At 26.1% G+C, this 24,818-nt stretch overlaps 1 protein-coding gene across 21 annotated transcripts in view; it reads left to right on the forward strand.

Annotated features, from left to right (window-relative positions):
• Window positions 1-24,818, forward strand: part of LOC107453525 (potassium voltage-gated channel subfamily KQT member 1) — a 432,066-nt gene that overhangs the window by 285,593 nt on the left and 121,655 nt on the right. For 7 of the 21 annotated variants that reach the window (XM_043043440.2, XM_071181299.1, XM_043043442.2 and 4 more), the window contains exon 1: window positions 17,404-17,961. The exons of 13 other annotated variants lie outside the window; for them this stretch is intronic. In XM_043043440.2, the coding sequence (XP_042899374.1) occupies window positions 17,546-17,961 (416 nt within the window). In that variant the 5' untranslated portion in view covers window positions 17,404-17,545. Of the gene's footprint in view, window positions 1-10,405; window positions 10,483-17,403; window positions 17,962-24,818 lie in introns of those variants that run through there. One more of the 21 variants, XM_071181308.1, reaches the window with a different exon arrangement.

The raw sequence follows: 24,818 nt of genomic DNA on the forward strand, positions 1-24,818 counted from the left end.
TATATATATATATATATAACACCCGGTATATTCCTTTCGAAAAATTATTTAACTTATTGAATGTCATATTTCATGAAGATGAGATGCTTAGTAATATTCTCACGATTTTTGAGAAAAGTTCTACACCCCCACCTTCTCTGTCACCATCTTCTTTCAGAGCGTTTCTCAACTCTTTTCCGTCTTCTTTTCCTTTTATCTCTATTTATCCCTAGAGTTTTTTCCCTACTTCTTCTTTTATAGCCTATCCATCCTTATAATGTGTGCAAGCGGAGCTTCAAAAACATCTTTCCTAAACTTCTAATCGGGATTCCGCATCGATTCTTTTTTTCCCTTATATGACGTCATGATGTCATCTCAGTACAAATTTATACTCTTTATATACATCTATATATATTATCTATAAATTTAGTAAAGAGACATTTTTATGTGATTTGTCTTATAATTTTGTCACTGATACATTTATTTGCGAAATTAGTTTCTTTTTATGTATAAATCTATTCTGATGTATTAGTTAATTTATTTGTATGGTAAATCTAAAATTAAAGTTTTTATTTTTAATAATTTATTTTTGATGTAATTTTCAGTTTAATTACAGCCATTTCAATCGAATAAGAGAAACATAATCTTGGAAAATTTGGTTCAGGTTTGAACAATAGTGTTAGTATCTTAAACCAAAATATTGTAGAAATTGGCTGCGAACTTCATTGATTGTTAAAATGAGCCATGTTTCCATTAAAAAAACATTAGTTTTGATGATACACGGTTATATAGTGATTTAGATGATATAAGAAGATTTAACTAAGTGATATATGGTTGACTGGGTATCGTGTTATGGTTTCAATGAATTTAAACTATGACTCTCTTATAAATTTGAAACACTTACACTGTTATAAGTTTTAAACCATGACACACTTATGTGTTTTTCAACACGTTGCTCCCTATTATATGGTTGCAACATGTTCAAAAACTTATAATAGTGTATATTTTGCCGAATGAAAAACTTTTAAAATTTATAAAGTAATAAATTATACTGATTTTTGAAATTTTGTTTAACGTTGATTTTTTAAAATTTTTCTTCCTTAAAATTCATTTAGCAAAAAAAAAAAAAAAACTTGAATTTTAGTCTGACAAATTGAATTAACAAATAGGGTTTTATAAAAGGTTTACTACTCGTGTTTAAAATTTATAATATATAAATTTTGTCAACATATTCGATTTATTGAAGAATAATTAAAAAAACAACAGCTTTATAAGATTACATCGTTTAATGAAAAAGTACTCCATGTAGGCACATTTGCCCCAATACATGGTTCAGGAGTTCCCTTGTCTTCTGAATTGGGTAAAAATTACAGGACTACGGAGTTGAGCACGAGTAGCCGTATACCCAAAAAATTGGGTCGGTTGTTCAACGGCGGTTATAAAAATTATTACTTCTAATCTGTATATTTCTGAAGCAAATTAAGTTTTTTACTCAAGTAATATTGCTTCAGTTTCTAGGGATTATTTGTTTAATCCAAATTTGGTATTTTTACAGTTATAAATTAAGTTTTCCTACCTGTTTGGGGATTCAAAGTTAGTAATGAGGAAATTATTTGGAAATTTGACTTAATTGGGTTAATTTAAACTAAAAATTTCCTTATTTTTCCAACTTGCATCCATTAGTAAAAGCAATTTAAGCTTATATCCTAGTTTAACACCTTGAAAAATGTGTAAACATAATTCCACTTTTTTTTACCTGAGTTATATTTAAATTAATAGAAAGAAAATGCGTGTAATGAATAAATTAAGTAAATGCAATAAAAATTCATCATTTTTAAGAAAATTTGAAAATCATTGTAAAAGAAATCATTTTATTATTTTTTAAATATATCGTACCTTAACAATATACTTCACTATTTTACTAAAATGGTGTATTAAAATGACCGTTTAAAAACGCATTGATTCGAGTTTCTTTAAAAAGTTCGAAATTGGTAAAGAGGTAAAACATTTTCAAAAATATTTGTACTTTAAAAAAATAAAAACAATTTATACAAATAAAATTTATCCTTAATAAATATATGTTAGGTATATTTCAAGCTCATAAAATATACATTATTTAAATTTATATTAAAATTAGTAGTTTTATTATTAAAAATAAAGCTCATATTTAACTTATTTATTGTGTAAAATAAACAAAGACTCAAAAACATTGTAAAAGTGAAACATAACTATAAAAGTTACATCTTTTAACTCAAGAATGTTAAAGAGACTTCCTTGATGCATTGTAGGAAACTTCGAATAAGTACATAGATAAACATTCAAACCAAACACTTTTCATGCGCGTCCTTTCCTTTATCAAACTTTCAGAACCGAATGGAAATAGATCCAATAAGCATGCTTTTATTCTTCGCCATTTTTTGGCGATGTCGGGCAGGTGCAAAATTTCTCAACATTTTTCCTGGACAGACACCTGAATTACTAATGAATTTTAAGGGAGAAAACGAAAAAAAAATTTCTTTTTTGGGGTTTTCTTTATCTTTCCAACTTCCCTTAATAACGTCTTACGACAATCTAGGTACAGATGAGACTTTTAGCCATGAATTTTTTATGAAGTTTGATACATGTGGATTCTGATTAAGGAGAGGGCTTTTGGAATCGACAAACTTGTTCGAATAGAACTTGACGGTCAAGGGGTAGGAGGTGCTACGACTTTGATCGAAAATTGTCGCTTTAGTGGATCGGAAACACTGATTGCGACCGAATATTTTATAAGGATATTAGATGAGGGTCAGTGAATTCTTTTCAATGTTACCATTTCATGTAATTTGGAGAAGACATCAGTTTCATTTAGAAGATGTAAACAACGTAATTTAACAAAAGCATATTTTCGTTTTAGTTGACTATTTCCTTCAGAGCAATAGGGTATATTTAGTCAATTATATCCTGTTTTAACTACAATATCAGCTGGTCTAAATCTCTTACCCCATGCTTTAAGTCTATTATGGTTTGATACAAATATAATATCACCTGATATAAGTCTATTACAACATGGGTTACCAATTTTTTTTGGTTATGGAACCCTTAATGAATGACATACTTTTGACGGAACCCTTAGACTTAATGAATAAATTTCACTGCCAATTGTGAACATCTTAATCAACTAAGGACTCTTAAAACTATTTTGAAAATATTTAATGAAGGAATGAAGAGTGAAATTTTTTGATCTTATCGTTTCGTCAGTTTTGATTTTCGGTCAGTCTGATTTACAGGTGTGGATAAGTATTTTTGAAAAGTATTTCATCAATCATTAAGTACTAAAAAGTTATTCTTCTGAAATATTTTTTCAACTAACTATACAATTCTCTAAATATGCCTCACAAAAGTAGAGGTATGGTTGGAAAAAAAACGCAGCAGGGCATGACTCAAATCACCCCTTTTAAACATATAGCAATATTAAACATATATATATATATATATACAGTCAAACCCCGCTATAGTGAACACGGCTTATAGTGAACTCCCGGATATAGTGAACGAAATGCTCGGTCCCGTGCCTTGCTATACACGTATAATGTTATTTTTAGTGGATATAGTGAACCAAAAAAGTGAGGAAGTTGGATATAATGAACTTTTTTCTGTCTTCGACTGATTCCCCCCCCTCATTTTCTTTGTAATAATTTTGAAATTTCTACTTCAAAATAAATACGTATGCCGATTTTTAAAACCATCCATAGAAACTACTTTTATGTGCTCGAATGGCAGGTTAGACAGGTTTAAAAAACGGAATAACAGAAATTCAGGAAAAATTATCTGACAGTCGGGAAGTGTTTTTATATCTGATGTTGAGGATTGATCATCAGCTAAAGATTACTAATTTTTATTTGTACGCAAGACGAAGAGTGATGAAAAATAACACATTTTTTGCTACTACATNATTCTTTCCCAATTTTTCTTACAATGAACGATTGTCGTCAGTAACGATTCATATCTTACCACACACGATAAAAAAGCTGTGAGTAGATTTTAAAACGCATCTTCAATAACGGAGAACTTTTCAGAGGGTGAGGTGGGAAACTTTCATTGCCTTCCATAGATAAAATGTTGAAATATGAGCTGAAGTTTATTTAAAGAAGAATTTTGGAAAGTACTTCTTTCCATTCTCAAAACTATGCACGAGAAAGAATATTATTACTATCAGCAAAATAATGCTTCTTCGTACACTGTTAACTTTTTCGAGTGTTGGTGAGGAGAAAATCTAGTTTTTTTTTCTGCCAGAAGATTAATGGCCCCCAAGTTCTCCGGATTCTTGCAATTTAAATTATTTTGTGCGTATTAAAACTAAATTATGTTAAAGGAACAGGTGCAAATCATAATTTTGAGCACTGTAGAATAAGTACTATGGAATAAGCACTATAGAATTAAAAAAATTTCCTGTAAATTCATATGATTGTTTTCATAAAAACTGAAACTTGTAGAAAAAACACAAAAAATATATATGCTATTATACAGAATGCAAATTTTAAAAAACATGTCTCACGCATATTACTTAAGAAAATAACTATTTTATTTTTCGCTAAAAGTAAATAATTTATTTATTGCCAAACTAAGCATTAACAATATGGACTACATTTAATTTTAAGACATTCATTTCCATTACTAATTTGTTAATTGTTCCTTTAGTTTTTAAGCAGAGGTAATTATTATTATAATTTGTTAATTATTTTGTAATTATTGATTTACTATTATATGATTTTAAATTTACAGTACAATCAAAATAAAAAAAGTTTTGTTGCGCAATATGGTAAAGGGTATTTCACGCATGGGTAAGAGAAATTGTTATAAGAAATAACTAAAATCAAGTCTTCTACGAAGCAATTGAACGCAAATGAAATTAGTTTAAGGTTTTAAAAAACAAATATAATATTAGATAAAAGTATTTTAACTTGATTATCAGGGAACCAGAAACACGAAAATTTATTATAGCAAAAAATCTTTAGAATGAGATGAAATAATGCAGCTGAAATGCATTTGGGTACCCTGGAATAGCTTTCATGCTTTGTAAATCCATTTTTTGTTTGTCTCAAACACTGTATAATTTCTCCAAGATAATGCCCATGGCACAGGAATAACTTTCCATTTTTCCTAAGAAGCAAACTCACAAATTTTCACATTTTTGTAAGGAAGATAGCACGGACTTTTTCGTTTAAACATGGACGCTTCTACACGCAGAAAAAAATTCTGGAAAAATTATAGTTCTAGAAGTTAACGACATTTCTGATGAAGAAAACCATAATTATACTTGATAAAATAAAAATACATTATATTTAAACCATTCATGTGATCATTTTTCGGTACATATGGTAAGAGTTTACCGGAAATTCTTGCTGATACTTTATACCGTACTTAGATCTGGAATGTTTATAGTTTAGAGCCATAGGAGTATAAGCCAAGGTCTACAGCTTATTAGAAATTGTTTGTATTTGAAATGTTGTATAACTGACTTTTGTGAACAATATTAAGAGGGGGAGCTATGAAAATTAATAGCAGTGTCTCGTAGCAATCATCTAATACAAGTACACATTGCTGTACTGCTTTTGCAGAAATGCCAGGAATTGTGCTGTAATCTTTCTTACTGATCTAAGTTTAGAACAACCTTTTGCAGTTTTACCTTATTACAAGGAAATTTAAATATAGATATAATGTAACAGTTATAAAAATTATAAACTTTTTAATTTTATTTTAAACATTTGTTTTTTAATGCAAACAATATTGATTTATTTTAAATGCTGTTTCTTGTAATTATTATTTTAAAACCAAACTTTTTGCTTCCTAATGAGCTTACACAAATTGAAATGCAACCAATACTTGTACAATTTAAATATTTTTTCATTAATTATTTCTATAAGGGTCAGAATTGTAGTGTTTTCTGTAACATTTAAATTTTGAATTTGGAACTAGAACTAAATTCAAGTTATTCTTAAAGCTTTTACTCGCAATGCGTGATTCTAAATTTCAATTATAAATTAACTTAATGATATTTTCTTTCAATGCGAATGTAAATTAAAGTTTTCAATACTGTAAATTATTGCTGCTAAAAATTTTTTTAAATGCATGAAAAGGTAGAAAAAAACTACTTATTTTATTTATAAATACATTTCAAATTAAAATAAATTTGCGATTTTTTGTCGCAAATTATTTTTTTTAAAATTGTTTTTAAACTGAAATTTTTAGAATTGTTTTCATATTTCAAATTTAATAATGTCTTGGTAACACGATATTTAATAATATATTGTATAAAATATATGAAAACTTGCTGTAACATATGTATTACATAAAACAAGAATGTATAGAAGATTCAATAGAAATTACATTTTAGAAATATTTTCATTTCACATAAGACAACATCATTTTTGAAGAGCAACGCAAAAAGCTTGTTGTTTTTATTTATTTATTATTTATTTTAAACAATATATCATGTCAATCGATTAAAAAAATTTTAACCTTTCATATTTGTATTCATCAAAGAGCAAAATCTCTAAAAGCAGTCTCAAATGTTTTAGTTCATTTCGTGGAAAAAATCGATAACGTTGAAAATGTACAAAGTGTGCGACAATCGTAGCTCTTCATTTTGTTTTAGTACCGTTTTTAGTTTTTACGATCTTTGTAATTACAGTACGAAAATGAAGTGAAATTCCACTGCTGACAACTTTGAGTTTTCGCACGTAAGACCATGAACAGAACTAGAATATTATTTTATTTTGTTCCGTCCCTTTTTTGCAAAAGAATTTGTTTTTACGCTTGCGAAGATAGGAGATTGAAACGTGTGTTAGTTTATGGAGTTTATTTCCATTTCTTTCATAATTACATAGTTAAATTTTTTCCCCCGGAAATATTGTTTTAGCTGTTGGTTAGGCAAAGATAATTATTAAAATCTAATAGGAAACTACTTTTGACAATAATTAGTTTCTCTATCTCATTAAGATTATTAACCAATTATTTTTTGAGTTTTCACGAATATTTATATTTTTTGTTGTTTACTTTTACAAGAATATTACATATCTCATTCAAAAATTGCTTAATGAATTGTTTCATTCATTTACTGTCTAAAAACTAAACTGATGTTCCTTATATATTAGCGTATTTCAGAAAATTTCTTGTTTAAGGACGCAGTAAGTATACTTACCCCTAAATTCATTAATTTTGGAATATCAATGAGAAGTTATTGTCCCACCCATAATTTGGTCAGCATGATTCTGTTAATTTCTGAAAAAAAGAAAGAAAAAGGTTTTGTTAATATAAAATGTCGGTAACAGTGAAGGATAGCATGAGGTCATGAAAAAGGGCTAGAATTGGACATTAAAATTTCTCTTGACTAATTAATTTGAAAAATTTTCATCGAGTGTTTTTTTGTTATATTTATAAGCACGCAAATTATAAATTCCATATGTTTAGTAATATTTTTAGTTTTTATGATCTTTTTAATTACCGAACGAAATAGGTACAGAAGTTCAAGTTTATGGTCAATTTTTCTTAATGCGTAAAAGTTCGAATTTTTTGCTCACTTTACCCCACTAAAAATCTGGTTTTGAAAATCAAGTTTTTTTTAATACTAAGCTAAAGGAATTATAAATTAAAATATCTCAGTATTATATAATCTCAATTATAGTTTATTTAACATAACATTAATAAAATACTGGCCGTAATGGCCAATTTTCAACGTGCGTAATGCAGGGAAGAAAAAAAATTACGCTAAATTTCTCGAATTGAATTCAATTCACACGCTATTTATCGCAGATTTTTAAATTGAAAAATATTATAAAAGCACTATTATAACCAAAATTTATTTTCTAGTTACTACTGATGAAGATGGGCTAAAATAACCCAATTTTTTTTCTGAGGTTTATATATGTTTCAATAATCAATCACCCTTTTTTCTTTCGTTGAATCCTTAAGTCATGAAATAAGTTTTATAATTTAATTTTCACCTCCTTCAATTGTGATTTTTTCTTACTTAATTAAAATGTTTCCCCTCTAATAATAAATAATTGCCATTTTTATATTTTTAATTCTGGCGAAGAATAAAATGAAATAAAAAATAATTATCGGTTATTATATGCATGCGTTGTAAGCACAGAATATCGACAGAATGCTTGAGAATGATTTGGAACGCTAGAGATGTGTATACAATGTGTAAAATATCGAATAGTTGCATATCTGTTGAGACCAAAAATTTGAATAAATAAATAAGAGAAATAAAAGTATTTTTCTTTTAAAACATACAGCATATATAGCGTAGACAAAATAGAAGTGTCAAAAAATAAATGAATCCTATAAAAAACGTAATATATACAAAATGTCAAAAGTTCTTTATAAATTATGTGATTTTTTTTAAGAAAGACAAGAATAAATAAAATAATTAAACACTCTGTTTTGATTTTCAATCTAAAATTACTGTAAAATAACCGTCAGCAGTCTGCTCATCCAATTAATTTTAAAGAACCTTTTTCACTTTTATGGTTTCGAAATTGTTTAGGACTAGTATTGTCAAAAACCATTAATACAAAACTATACTGTTTTTTGACCATTTATAATTAACATAGTTTCAAAACAGTAAAGAAGAAATGTGACTGAGCATTTGAGATAGACTTTTCGTTAGGTAATGGACATTAAAGTGGTTGAGTTGTGTTTTATCAAATGAATCATTGAATGCGGCTTAACGAATAAATAATTTGTTATTTGATTAATTTTTCTGAAAAGCTTTTAACAGTGTAAGGTTATATTAAGGTTCATAAATTTACTATGTAGTTCACTATGTTATTTAATGCGTAAATTCTATTTACTGATGCCAAATTTTTTATTTTTAAAATCTAATAGAAGTCATGGTACATAAGAATTTAAAATAATCTATTTAAACCAGATGTAATTTGTAAACAGCTGATTCACATTTGAAATGTAATAGCTTGAAGAGTGGAGGAAAAAAAATTGTTGAAAGGCGGTCTATATTTAGTCATATTGTTTAACTTAGACACTGATGAAAATGATTAAATGAAAATAAATAGAATAAATAATTTTATAAGTTTAGTAAGTTCAAAAAAAAAAAAAGAAACGAAATAGTTGCCTAAATAGATTATAAATGTCGAGATTTGGGTTGATACAAGTAGTAAAGAATTAAATTTATAATTCAAATAAATAAAAATAATAATTTCAAGTTGCAATTTTTGAAAGTTTTTCTCCAAAGAAATATTATTGAATCAGTACTAAAAATGTAATCCCATGTATTTAAAAAGTTTTGTAAAAAATCCCATGTGAAATTTGCAATTGCTTTCAGTCTAATTTTAATAAGATTTTACTAACGTAATAATTGGAATAAAAGAAACAATTACAAAAGAACAGTAAAATAAATTTTTTACGTTAAGTAGTCATTCTACATTGTGCATTGAAAGGAGAATCTATTTCAAATTTATATTAAACTTGATTTTTTTAAAAATAAGCTTCTGAAAAATAAATTAATAATGTTTAAATACTTTTGAAAAATAGAAATTAAATTACGAGTATGTCAGAAAAAATTCTCAGTAAATATTCTCTTCATCAAATAAATATTCAAAATAACTGCAGCGGTAAGATATTACTTGATAAAAAACTTCATTCAACTTAAAATTATATGAATTAGAAATAACAGTCGACAGGTTTCCAGAGCTCAAATATAGGCGCCAGTTTTCAAAATTTGCCAGGCGTGAATGAGACCAACCAACAATTAGTTTCATTATCAAACGTAAAATTACCAGCAAAAAATTTAAAAATAGAGGAGAGGAGAAAAACTAGAAAAATCGTGTTAGCCGAGAGAAAAAAGAAGAAGAAAAACCTCAGTGGCCGAGAGAAGCAAATCAAGCTAAAGTGTATTTCCCGGCGCTATGGAGAGGTACTGAAAAAGTAATGTCGTTAAGAAGTTTTCATTTATTCATCTATTTCTTTTAAATTTGCTAGTTACAATAAATAAGTAAAATTAATAACTAGTAAACCTCTTTAATTAAATCGTTGATTTTCGGCTTGACTTTAGTAAACGAAAATATTCAAAACATCCAAAAAGCACTTAAGTGTAATTTTCTTGAAACTCATATGCAAACGTTTAATTTTATCTTAATCGCTTAGACCACAGAATTCGGCAAACAGCTGTTGAAACACCCGTGTCAACTTAGCGAAAGTAACTTGTCATTTTTAATAGTCGCTTAAGAAAATATATTTCATACTCTCAGGGCAATTATGATAACCGCGTAAATAACCTATATCCTCGCTTTAGCTGTAACTATAACGTAGTATCGGAGTGGGTTGATAGCGGCAATTTGCAGTTTACGATACCTCAACTACAGCTGCTTTCAAATTGAAGCTGCGTCTCTATCGTTCCCTTGTTGTTCTCCTCTTATATTGAAGGAGTGTATTGTGGATGTGGTGGAGCATTAGTGATCAAGCAGACTTGTGGATGAGAGGCGGTACTGAGGATAATTGGTGAGATATGCTTACTCTTTGCGAAGCTCAGTGATAGGTCAAACAGTAATTGCATTGTATTTTAGGTAAAGTTATTTGATTGGAATGAGTAATTTGCATTTGAATCAAAATCTCACTTAATATTCTAGGAAATAAATTCTACACGTATGTGTTTAAGAGTTTGAATGAGTCCTCTGAGAGCAATTGTTATAATTAGCAATATACATAACTAACAATATATATTACGATTAATAAACAATAAGTTCTAATTATTAGGATTTACTACTACACGTTAAAATGTTCAGTTTAATTCCTTTAAAGGCTTAAGTAGGAAGATATTAATCAAATATTTGAACAATATTACTCCTAATTTTGTTTTCGAGAGTGCTATGTTCGGTGAACAAAATAAAACTCTATGATTCTAAATAACCTTTAATAAAAGGACAAGATTTTCACGTACTTGGAGTTGTTTAATTTTTAATATTTCAAGATAATATAATAAATTAGTGATTACGAAATTTTAAGTTACGAAGTCAGACAACAAAACGTACTTTCTCAAAACAGACGAACATTTGTCAACAAATTTGAATTTTTTTGAAGTTTTGACACTCAAAATATTAGAGTAGTGGTCTCCTAGTAAAAGGCTATGGATATGCTCCATATCATATACCCTAGTAATAGGATAATATGAAGTTCACCTGGTAATATAGTGGTCAAACGTTTGGGCCACTTAATATTAATTTCCTTTTCCTTTTTAATTTCATATTTCTTTACTTCCATTTTAATTTCATATTTCTTTACTTCCTTTATAATTTCATATTTCTTTACTTCCTTTTTAATTTCATATTTTTTTGAAATAATGAAGGAATTCAAAACAACTGTGCAAGCAAATATTGAACTTCTTTACACAAAGATATTTAAATGGAAAAAACTTTTTTTTTATTATTTCTTATTATTTAATTTATTAATGGTTGAAAACAGTTCGAATTGTAAGATATAAAAACTTTTACATTAGTTTAATTTAAGTAATTTTAAATGAGAAAATCCAAAATATAAAATAATTCGGTCAAATCGGTGAAACTAATCATTTTTTTCGATAATAAAAAGTGAAAATTAAAAATGAAAATTAACATTAAAAAGTCAGAAACATTCAACAGCTTTCCTGCTTTAACTATCATTTCACCATATTTCTCAGATTGCGGCTATCCCCATATTTTGTGGGCCCGTCATCAAAAATTTATCATATATTGTAAAATTATACTTTATTGTTGATTTTACCAAAATAATTACCAAAGTGGTTCTGTAAATATTTATTCTAGTTTTAACCATACAATTTTTCTCAATGTATAAAAAAAAAACACGTTGCATATTGTTTTCTTCGATAAATTCTTTGTCAACAAATAATCCAGAACAGACTCGAAAGAAAGTTTTTTTGTTTAAGAACAAACCCATTTTCAAACAGCATTTTCTTAACGAGAAGTAATCAACCGACTTTGTTCGAAAACAGGCATACATATGTATGTTTACACACAAACTTTAAAACTTTAGTCACAAAACAAAATCCGAGTTATTATGCTAACAAACGCTTCAAAAGTCAGGAAACTACCCTTCAGTGTGAGTTAAGTAAGCATATAAAGTTTTGTTAAATATCTCAACAATTTTAAGGATTGCTTTTTTCTCCTTTCATTTTCTAGTATGGAAATGCTTGGGACACAAATTCCTTATTCCAGCGCAATTTAGAAACAAATGTCCTTCGAATTTTCATTCTTAAATCATGGTTAAATAAGCGGCAGCAGTCTGTTCAGACGATTTACCGTAAAGTTTAGGGTAAAAGACATTTTTCACCCCTACGCTTTTGAAACCGTTTACAAGTAGTATGTTTATAAGACAATGAAATCAAAACTATACGGTTTTTTAACCATTTACTACTAACATGGCTTCAAAACCATGAAAAAGAAATTTCACTAGACTTAGAAAATAGCATTTTCGTTAGATAATGGGTGATGGGGAGTGCAAGAACGCTTCATATGTTGAAGAAAATGGAGCTAATATTGTGATGTAAAAGCTAGGTCGGTCATGAGATTGAGAAATTACCCTTATCGGCTATAATATGTACGCAATTGCAAGGATTTAAGTGGCTTCATAAGGCAGCCTTAGTTTCTGGTTGTTTAACCGTATTAAGTTAAGGCAGCTAATAAACGATTTTTCTCACAGTTAATAGTTTGACTACCATCTTATTTATGGTTATTTCACTGTTTTGTTTGATCATGGTAAAATAACAATTAAATAATTTGTTCTTTCACCTTTTTTTCCTATAAATTTATAACATTGCACAAGCTGAAATGGTTAAGTAAGACTTTAGCTCTTTCAAAATGCATCATGATGGAAAAAATAATACTTCCATATTTCTGAACCACCTTCCATACAGGATATTTCTGAACCACCTAACTTAACTCAATTATTTACTTATTTCCAAACTTCTCCCGAATAGTTAATAACTCACGTAATTCTACAGTTTATTAAAATAATAAAAAGAAACAAGTTATTATTGTGCTCGTCCATCTTTACCAAAATTACTTCATTACCAAGATTAAATATTTAATTTCTATACATGGCAACAAAAAAAATACTCTTGTAAAATTACCGTACGGATTATATTAACATTTCTGGTAAAAGAAAATCATAATTCTGGTTAATAAAATCAAAATACACGGTATTTAAACCTTTCACTTGGTCTCTTTTCCGTTTGTGTAGTAACGATTTACCAAAAATTCTCGTTCTCAATATTATAGTTCTTATTACCACACATTTAGTAAAAAATACAAAACTGAAACATTGACTGAATAAATGGTTCTTATGCCATGATGTATACGATCTCATAATAAAATTACCAAATATTACCACATTTACTAATTTCTATCACACATTATAAAATCATAATTCATTGTTAATTTTATCAAAGCGCTTCGATCAAAACTAACGAGGGAATTTAGTGTTTCCTTAGAGCCAGAAACACGATATGTTTCACAATATTCTAGTAGTTTTAATCAGACTTTTTTCTCATTGTACATAATATACTTAATATTCTCATTGTACATTATTGTACATTGTACATATAATGTGTAAAGTAGTTAAAATAACCTTTTTGATTAAATTCTGAAGCCTGTATTATGAGAGCAGTTTTATTAAAAAAAAGGAGAACTACATTTAATTTTTTTTAAATTTTCATTATTTCATTCACACTAGATATCAAATGAAATGAAAAAAAATAGGAGATAAATTATTTTAAACAGATTTCGTTAGAGATGAAAAAATGATAAAATTACGTTAAATAGACTAAAATCTATCAATGAAATTATGCATGAGATTTAAGCATAGATCAGATTAAGTTTTAGTTTTGAATCTATGAAATAGATTTATTTATAACTCTGCTTTATATATTTACTAATTCCTCAAATTTTATGCAAGTTGTTTTAGGTTAATTATTTCTTCGCTCTTTTCATATGTTGAAAATAGAAAATAAAATGCCTGTGAAAAATTATTTTGTTTAATGTAGTGAAAGAGTTTTAGAAGCAAATAACTAAAATAAATTTTAAAAATTATGTACTTAGAATTAAAATGATATATGTTTATTATGCTACCTTTGGTGAAATATAATTTAATAGCAGATTACTTTGTTATGATTCTGAAATAAAACTTTCCCCGAAATATGAATGAGACATATTATAGACATAATTGTTTATATTAAATATTATTTAACTTTATTTTTGATTATTCTAAACTGTTTGAAAACAATAATATTACATTTATTCATGATTCTATTATTTATTTTACCTTTATTTATTCTATTTGATCAAATACTATTTGACTATTAACCCAATATTAATAATTATTTTTTGGTTATATTCATTATTTTTCGAATTAAGCAGTTTTGTTTGTGTTGCTAACACTATTTTTTATTAACATTATTTAATAATATTTTCTGTCATAATCTTTAATTAAATTTTATTCTATAAATACACGAAAATATTTTTTTGCATCTTGTATAATTATATTTGTAATTGCTTTTTTTTCTCGTTGATTTGGATTTCTGATTACCATTCAAATTTCATGAAAATCACGCAAAGTAAAATAATAAATGTAATTAAAATGTTTTATAATTAAAGAGAAAAATTTTGAATGTTCCAACTCACGTTTTTTTTCCAAAGAACAATTATCATACAATTATATTCAATTAGTTTAGAAATGAAGAAAACTTCAGAATCTTTTGTATTTATGGATCTCTTCTCCGAACTTGACAAAGACTTTTGATTGGACTAAAAGCGCCGCTTGTCGGGTCACGTGGCTCTCTTCTGGCTTCAGAGATTGCCATCATTTTTTGCATCCTTACACATGGTACTTTCCTCCGTTGAGGATTGGAGTAGGTCTACTTGAGGCAACTAGTTGATGTTCGTAAACTCTTCTCAAATGTAAACTATTCATTCTGATTGTGAAAAACAAATTTGAGAAATCCTACAAAATATTTTTGTTCATATAATTTCGTATCAAAGAAAATGTTCGTTTTTTTGCCAGATATTGTGCAAATATATTGGATTTGCAAATGATTTCGAGTTTTGGACATTTAGGTGTTGAAAGATGTTTAATTTTTGAATATTGAAGATCAATTTATTGATGCTGCAAATATTTGGTGCATTTCAGAAAAATATGTGTTGCTCAAACCATCTGAAAGTAGGATTGCATTTTTTACAATAATTTTAAGTTAATTTTTTCCGCTATGCAAACGATTTATCTAGTCAATTGTTATTTTTTAACTCTATTTCATTGCTTTTAAAATAATAAATTATGAAAATATTTATTTCTAAACAAACTATTTTTGGTTGCTTTTAAATAATCTAAACTCTTCTTTTCATGCATTACATAAATAAATTATTATTATTTTTAATGCCTGTTTTCTAAACAACTCATAATACAAATAATGAATTATGACGTTGTTCTTTATAAATTGAGTAGATTTCTAAAAAAGTCCTTTTTAAACTAATCATCAATTACTTGTTTTATTTAATTTAAGATAAATAATTTAGTTAATAAGTTATAACTAAACGAGTTCATAGTTAGAGAGCACATTTAAAAATGTGAAACATGTAATTTTATTATATATGTGCGCAGTTTTTAAATGTTTATACTACAGCACATTATTTTCACTGATTAGTAATAGCATAATAATATTTTAATATACTATAGTAGTATAGATAGTGTATTTTATATAGTATTCTCAAATTTTATGCCTATTAGGAAAATTTAATAAATTCTTGCACTATGTATTTTGTACATTTAATTAATTATAAAATTTAAATCTTTGATTGTATGCATAGTTTAAATTTATTTTAAAATAGATTGTGTCTTGTAATATTTATATATTTCTATTTTCATCTAAACTAAAAAGTTTGCCACAGGGCTCATATTAGCTATAAAAATCGGGTAAGACGGATTAAAAATTCTTTCTTTGCTGTAAAAAGGATAAAATATTTGCATTAGAACTTCTACTAATTAGTTGAAAATAATATAATTATACTATCTCTGATAGTTTTTTTAAAGCCGCTACACACGTACCTAATATATTTTCATAGTAGTACCATATATCAATATAGTTAATGAATCTTAACTAATATCATATTTTCCATGAAGGAAAAATAGCAAAGAAGTGTGTCAGTTTTATCCATGTATTACTACTTATTCTTTTGAAATATGTTTTTCGCTTTTAAATATTTAAAAAATAACTATATCACTGTATATTATCATATCTTGTCAGAAAATTTATTTTATCTCCGAAATGCAATTTTGGAATAGAATGATATAAATCTTTCAAACTGTTTTGTTCAATAACATGACAAAATATCTTTTTCGATTAACTTCAGCGGAAATGTATTTTTTTCCTAAAAATGGGAAATGGATCTATCATTCTTAAAGAATTGCTATTCTTTTTGGTACTGAAACACCTGCTTTTGATTCGAAAGAACTTAAACGATTACTTTTTCTAAATCCTCCTATATATTTATTTGTCTGCGCTTTAGTATTCTCAAAAGAGAGTTGGTGCTGTTTCTGAGCTTAATACAATTTTATTTCAAAAAATTTGATATATGGAAAAATAATAGTTAATTAATTTTATTTATATATAGATTTCCTGATAATAACGTAGATTAAATTATACAATAGTGTAATTAATATAAGTATTTAGTGTTCAGATAGAGGAAGAAGGATTTTTTTTAAAGTTTTCCGACGTGTGTTTACAAAATATTTATAAATACTAAAAACAAAATATTTATTTATTTATACTGAGCAATAAAAGTGAATAGATGGTAAATGTAGCTTGTTTTTTTTATTAGGGAACAAAGAACTTTTTTTACTGATTCTGAGAAACAAATGAAAAAATTTATTCATATTCATAAGTAAATAAAATTTATAATAGCAATATCAATAACAATATATTACTATAATAAAATTGAATAAATAAGTATTATATAGATATATTAAAAGTAGTTTTCTCTAATTTTTAATAATATAATTCTTTGTTAGTTTTGATGAATAGAATAATTCTTCTCGTACATTCGTAAGTTTAGCATACTGAATAGATTTTAAATTATATTTTATTTATTATTTTACTTAAAATATTATTATATGAAAAATTAAGAAGGTATTAAATTAGTTTCTTAAAGTAATAAATCAATCGAATTTGCATATCGTTTTACCAAAACATTTTAATTTTCGTTTGCATTGAAGATTGAACAAAAGACAAGTTATCAATCAACGATTTTTTATTAAAAAATCACTATATGACCACAAAATATTAAATCTGAATCATATTAAATATTAGAAAATAATTAGGCTTTATTACAGTTGAATCACGATAAACAAAAACTTATCTTACCTTGCACAAACTAATTTTTTTGGATTCTGGTTTTCTCTCTTGAATTTGTGGTTACACGAGAGAAAAGAGACACATTAAATGGATCCTAACAAAACACTGTAATCAAGTTGCCAAAAAGAAATTTTAATGATTTAGTAGATAAAATATGCACATTTTCGGATGGTTCACATACTGGTCTTGTCAGCGGGCTATCGAAATAGTCAAAGTCACAAACAGGCCATGAAAAGACAACATACGTGGCGTATGCTACACGCGCCATGGCACAGTGATATTAACTCTATAGGCAAACCGCCATCAATCCATGATGAAACAGATCAGGAAGATTCGTTATCTGAAAAGCAAGATATGGAGTTGGATGATATTGAGCGAGGCCCAAAGCGAATCTTTAAACATCTACATGGCCGAAGAGAACCTCGTGGCAGGCTGGACATGCCACGGCTTAGCCTGTTAGGCAAACCTTTAAATTATAGGCCTCCTCGCCATAGAGATCCAAGATACAGAAAAGCTCAATTGGTAGTCCACAATATCTTGGATAGGCCAAGAGGTGTAATAGCAGTAATTTACCACATGATGATGTAAGTAAATTACCTTTTATTTTTAATTTTCATTTGAGTGTTTTAACAAATCTGATAAACTTAACAAAAACTATATTGATATTAATTTTGAATTTTTTGAAAACTGTTATTTTACAGTATATGATACAAAAAAAATTGTATTCAAAATGCATGGAATTAACCCTTGCATTATTTCGCTCTCAATGGCTACCATATGTTCGACTAAAAAATTTAATAACATAATTAATGGACAACACAGTATGAAACAATTTAATGCTCTAATTTGTATGACATTTCATCAGATTTACAATGCATGGAATTTTTTATGAGCTAGAAGTTAATAACTAAATTTGAAAGAATATCCAATATCTAGATATATGGTGGGTATATTGGATTTATCCAGTATACATATAATATATCCATATCCAATTTTCGATCACAGAAACATAAAATTACACTTCGATTAATATTATTCTATGTATTTTATTGTTTGAGTATCCTTCCAGTGACTTTTATAACTATAATTTTTGTAAAAATTATTTTGAAGCAAAATTACGAAAATATTTTGTGTCCCCATTTTGACGAAAAGAACTCTATAACGCTCAGGCTTATTTTATAAATAAGATAATTCACAATTATTCTATAATAAGTGCCCTTCCTTCAGACTTATCTTTAGAATTCTTAAAAAAAATTATGAACATCAAAATTAAAAAGAGAAAAAAATTTAAATAGAAATAAGTTACAAAACATATTCAAAGTCTGGCGAAACATTACCAAGATAGATATCAGTTAAAAGAATTCAAAAAAATAGTCAAGAACCAGTTTGTTTATCAAGTGAGACGTCTTTGTTTTTCTTAAGAATCGCCATCGATTCTGTGTAGTATTATTTACGGATTGTTTAATGTAATACAATGTACTTTCTGTAATCATTGTAGTATAGTATATTTTTTGTTCATAGCCCTGTTCTTTGCTATTTCCCCGTTCCCTTTCTTTAAATAAGATTAAAATAAATAATATTCTTAAAATGAGACAAATTTTTAAAAAAACACTTTCAGTCGTCTTTTATAGCCCATCTTATGCGACATTGTCTTATATTGTTCAAATGTCATGCCTTTGATGCATACTTTTTTGCAACTATTTGAAATTACTATGATTACTATTTATATTTTTACCTCCATATTACTTAAAAATGACTATTAAATTATCTCAAAATCAATGAACTTATTCAAATTGCATTATTTTATATAATTATTTGAAATTATTCCCCTAAACTTTTAGACATAATATATCATTGTGTGTACGTTATTGATAGGAATTATTAAACATATGATCTAGAATTTTTATGGTAATTACTTACATTTTGCTAATGATGACTCGAATAACAATATAATTTTAATGTTTAAATTTTTAAGAATGCAAATTTTACCAAAGCTAATCTGGAGAAAGCAGCGTTACATTTCACGTTAGTTATTAACCTTTGATTCAGAATTTTTATTAAACATATTTTGCATACTTTTCATATTATTTTGTATTAATGCAGGTTGAAATAATTTAAAAGTATTACATTTAGCCTTATAATAATTCATTGTTATGAAATATGGCAAAAGTCATTGGCGTCCTTTTCTGAGTTAAAGGAAAAATCTTTCAAAAATGGCACACTTCCAAACATTAATTTTTCAAAATTGCAGTTACTTAGATCTAAGAGAAAAATTTAATCATTATTAAAATGCCTTTAATTTACAAAGTCATTTATAGATAAATTTTTGAATGTGAATAAAAAAAACATTTAAATTACTTTTTTCAGGTTTTATATTTTTGTACAAATATAATTGCGGGAATCTAACTATTAGTAACTATTAGACCTAATTAAAAAATACCAATATACTTTTTGCTTCTTTTTTAAAATACATATATAGTAAATATATAAAATTATATATTGGAAACCAGTTTCCTATCTACTTCAAAGGGTCATGGGCATTAGTTCTGAGGGTTTTAATAGATGAAAAATTTAACAAAATTAAAAACAAAGTGTTTGGAAATACAACATATAATTATTAGAAACAGTAAATTGACGAAACATTAAGAAAAAGAATTTGAAAGTGTTAAAGATATGTTTCATAACAGTACATATTATTATTATTATTTAAATGAGTACAATTTCAGATTCTTAATATTAATGTTATTATTATTTTTTTTTTCGTATTCAATATAAATCGCTTACTTGCTTTAAAGTCTTTGTAGTTTTTCGTAATAAAAATTTTTATAACCGCAATCATTACTGCGTAAATTTTTTTATCTTTTCACAGTACAGTTTCTGAAGTATATTTTAAAATCTTAAACTAAAAAAAACAATGTTAAAAAAGCTTGAGTTTGAACTGAATCATAAATATGTTGTGCAATTTCGGTTCCAAAGCTTTTAAAGACTATAATTAGGAGAAAAATAAAACTCAAATTTTAGAGCACCTATTAAGTTTCGCTACAATATTAAATGTTGTAAATTGCGCATTAAATTATCATTATTTAATGCCGAAATATTTTAATTCTAGCCCATGATCATGGAAACATTCGATCTTGCTTCTAAATGAGCAAATATTCCTACATTACAATTAAAAAAGAGTTTTTCTTTTTCCTTTAAACTTGTGATAAAAAGTACATTTACTTAAATTGCGAAGTTAATTAGGTGGTGTTTTTTTCTTTTACTACTTTCTTAATTTACCTAAATTATTATAATAAATTAGTGTTTTTCTATTTAAAAAGTTCTGCTCATTCTTTTATTTTAATTTTGCACCTATTATAATGTTATTTTTATATGAATTGCAATGTAAGGAATATGAAACATTTAGTCTTAGTTAAAAAATTCTCGTTATAAATTTTTTTAATTGTAAAATCTGTCCAAATATTTTTATTTAATTTAAATTTAGGAAATACATGAAACCTTGTTTCAAAATCCTGATTTTAAAGACTTGGTTATTATTTAATTTTAAATGTTATGTATAAAAAATTATTATTATCAATAATATACTACACTGTAATGCTAATGAATTTTTTGACTTTTTACATATTATATGAAAAAACATTTATTATTTTTCATCTATAATAACACTTTTTTTTTTATTTTAAAGTTTATAAGGTAAAAAAAATTAATAACAATTAAAATGTTTGCTTCTGAATCTAAATGTAAGCTTCTGATAGTTAAAAATTAAAGCATGATTGTTGATTTTGTTAAAAGGTAATACTTTAATAAATAGTTATTATTTACAATAAACTATATATTATTTTGCTGAATTCTTTCTAATCACCTATGCACATTACATTACACTTTTAATTGTTTATGTTTTAAATATTCAAAGTTATTTACTTTAAAGCTATAAAGTTAAATTTTGTGTCATAAATAATCCCTAAATTTCTAGATTTATATATATTGTGCCCTTTTTATGTTTTTGAAGATTCAATTTTATATTTTAATGATAAGTAAGCAATAAATTCATTTATAAAATATGATTATCAATGTATATGTATAGAAACAAAGAAAAAAATAAATGATTTTTTAAAAGATCTAAAATATAATAATTTAGTTTTTGTTAGCAATTAGTTTAGATATTAAAATTGCAAAAATGAACTAAATAAAATTAATATTTTTTAAGAAATAAATAGTTTAACATTAAAAATTAATTAGATTTGAGACAAAGATCTATTTTAAAAATGACCAGGAATTTTGTAGAGAGTACATAAGAAATTTAAAAATATAATATTTATACCGTGAATTTACTTATATTTTTAATAATTTCTATGAGTCCAAAAAATTATTATTTCTTACTTCTAAGTATTATTACCTAATTGTTACAAATTCTCATGATTTTTTTGCAGATAATAGTGTTTTGTTTTAATAAAATTTATCAAACCAGTAACAGAACATCCGTATTAATCAGCAATTAAATAGAAAAATTCTAAGATTTATCTGTATAGCGCAGGATAAAATATTTGTATTCAAAAGCTGTTCTCGGTAGATTTGAAAATTTTAAAGTGTTAGAATTTCTAATGCTAAAATGCGTGATAAACTGACTACAAGAACTGGAATTTTACTAGAGAAGATGAAAATTTAAAGTTTTAAGTAACATTTTTTTTAAAGCTTAACTTATTTCTGTCTGTATTTTTGGTTGCTGATTAATATATTTTTGTCTGCAAGAGTAAAATAAATCTTTGGTGACCACCGTTGTACTGCACTTGTTCTGTATCTGGGATTATAAGTATTCATTGTTGTAAATATTCAAGTATTAAATTGCTCAGTTTTTTTAACTATAAAACTTGTGCACAAATAAAAATTTAACATTAATATATTTTGATGTAATGATTACTCACTTAAGATGTCATTTTTAAGTAAATAACCCCTAAAGTATATCAAGTAATTTATTTTTCCGAAGAATTTAAAATTACACAATAAATTAAGCCAAAAGAAAATGCTTGGACATTTAAAAATTCTGATTCCATTAATTCTGCCCTATCTGTTAAATGAAAATAGCCATACAAACCGTTAGAAAAGACTTAAAGTAATAAATTTTAAGAGCGTAAGTGATGAAAAAGTATGACATTAAAGAGTGATGATAGTGAGATATCGTTAATGTCTGCTATAAATCCATATTAAAAAAGTCACGGAGTCGTTAGGCATCTTTAAATCTATTTAGCGAAATGCGCTATTTTTGATAAAAATTCGAGTTTCGCCTTTCGGTAAACTATGCGCTCTTGCTTAACATGCTCGGCTGCTTAAAACTGTTTTACTTTGCATTAAAGTTTAGGAAAATACTATATTTACATTTTCAACGAAAAATTTATGGAAAATAGCTTGTAAAGTTTGGCCTAGTATCAAATTATTGCTCTAAATTATTTTGTTACCTAAATTTATCTTTATATGCTGAGTAACGATTATGCTTAAAAAATATTGGAAACGATTTTTCCCCAAGCAATGTTATAAATTGTGTATTTCCGGAATCGTGTCCTCAATTTTAATGTTAAGTATACGAAAAGTATCATTTTAGAAACCTTTTTTAATATTGAAAAAAAAAACATTTCGGGGTGTAATTTATACTACATTATTTATTATTTTTTAATTATTAATTATTTCGTTCTTAGATGAATGTTTTAAATCTGATTGGGAAACATTTCTAAGATTGGAGAATTCAGATTCTTCCTGGCCCTGCTCGTTAGATTGTTTTTTCGATTGTATTTAGTTTTTTTTTTTTTTCTTTTGATATTTATTTATTTTTTGTTTCAAATATTTAAACATAAGAAATAACCAAACAATTTAAAAATATACTGTTAAAAATCAATCATTTCAACCTGAGAAGAAAAATACTTGAATATTTTCTAATCAAATCATTTTTTTAATGTTTTAAATATCTTTTGTACGGATATTTTTAATATATTTTTAGTGTTAAGTATAAGAAAAATATCATTTTAGAAGATTTTTTGTGTGTTAAAAACCTTTTTGTATTGTAATTTATGTTACATAGTTTATTATTTATTATTATTATGAATTTCGTTCTTTGTAGCATATTCTAAATCTGATTGAGAATCATTTCTATGATAAATGCCGAATTCAAATTTTTCCTAGGCTTGTTTAATAAATTTTATTTTCTTACTGCATTTGAATTTTTTTTACTTTGGATATTTACTTATTTTTTGTTTATTTTAACCAAACAATTAACAAAACCATTGAAAATATACTGTTGAAAAATCGGCGATTTCAGCCTGCAAAGAACTACTTGGATTTGCTTAACCAAATCACTTTTTCAGCTTTTAAATTTACGACAATTGTTGGAAAATTTGGGCTGGTGCGTAACATGCTTATCTGCTTGCTCTGTTAAAATATTTTCCTTGGTAATTTGAAACTACATTTTCTGTAAAAGTTTGCTGAAATTAAAAATTAAATTTTGAACAGCTGCAAAATTGTTTCTGTAAATTTTTTTGTTACCCAAAATAGTTGCATTTTCATACAAGTTAATAAATTTAAATGAGCTTTAGTGTTTTGTTTCTTGTGCCTGTATGGAATCGTGTTACCATTTTTAAGTCTAAAAACTAGTTCCTGAATGAAATACTACAAACCAAAGCAATTTTTGCTTAGTAAATTGGAATACCACAGTATTATTCGCTTTACTGAATATTTTAAAACTGAATTAGATGTTTATCTTGAGTGTAATTAAAAATAGGATTTTTCTTACTATTTAACGTTTAAATGAACAAAGCTAACTTAAAATTGCGCTGTTAATTATATTTATTTCATTATGCACTAAAGCTACTTTTGCTCGTAAATTAAATTTAACTTTTTTAAATTTAGGATTTCTTATCGTTCGATGATTTTTAAGCTTGTGACATTAAAGTTGACACATTAAATGTGTTTTTCAGTAAGTTAATGTTTTGCAAATTTCAGCATTGTTCTTTCCATTGAGTGCTATTTTTAAAATTGCTTTCGAATTTCGCACAACTACCGTAAATTTTTGTCTTTAAATACACATGGATATATCACGTCATGTGAACAATAATTTAAAGAAAATAAAAGAACACAGCTGTTTCCCTAAGAAAAATAAGCATGATTGAAAAATCATTGAATAAACATCTATTCTCAATTGGAAATGGTTGAAATTGAGAAACTCCAGAAATGTATGTTGGCAGAATTTTCATAGTTTACAAGACACTTTACAAGACACTAGTATAAAATAATGACTTTATAAATCTGAATTATCTTAACTTATTTAATCTGTTTTAAACTACATATATAAGAAAATAATTCAAAGAGCCTCAATATTAAAATTTACTTTCTTCACGTTTCGAACAATAATATATATTAAATTGAAAGACTTTGTTAATGCTTGAATCCCTTTATC

The sequence above is a fragment of the Parasteatoda tepidariorum genome, chromosome 5, assembly GCF_043381705.1.
Source record: "Parasteatoda tepidariorum isolate YZ-2023 chromosome 5, CAS_Ptep_4.0, whole genome shotgun sequence".
In the NCBI taxonomy this organism is placed as follows: Eukaryota; Metazoa; Arthropoda; class Arachnida; order Araneae; family Theridiidae; genus Parasteatoda; species Parasteatoda tepidariorum.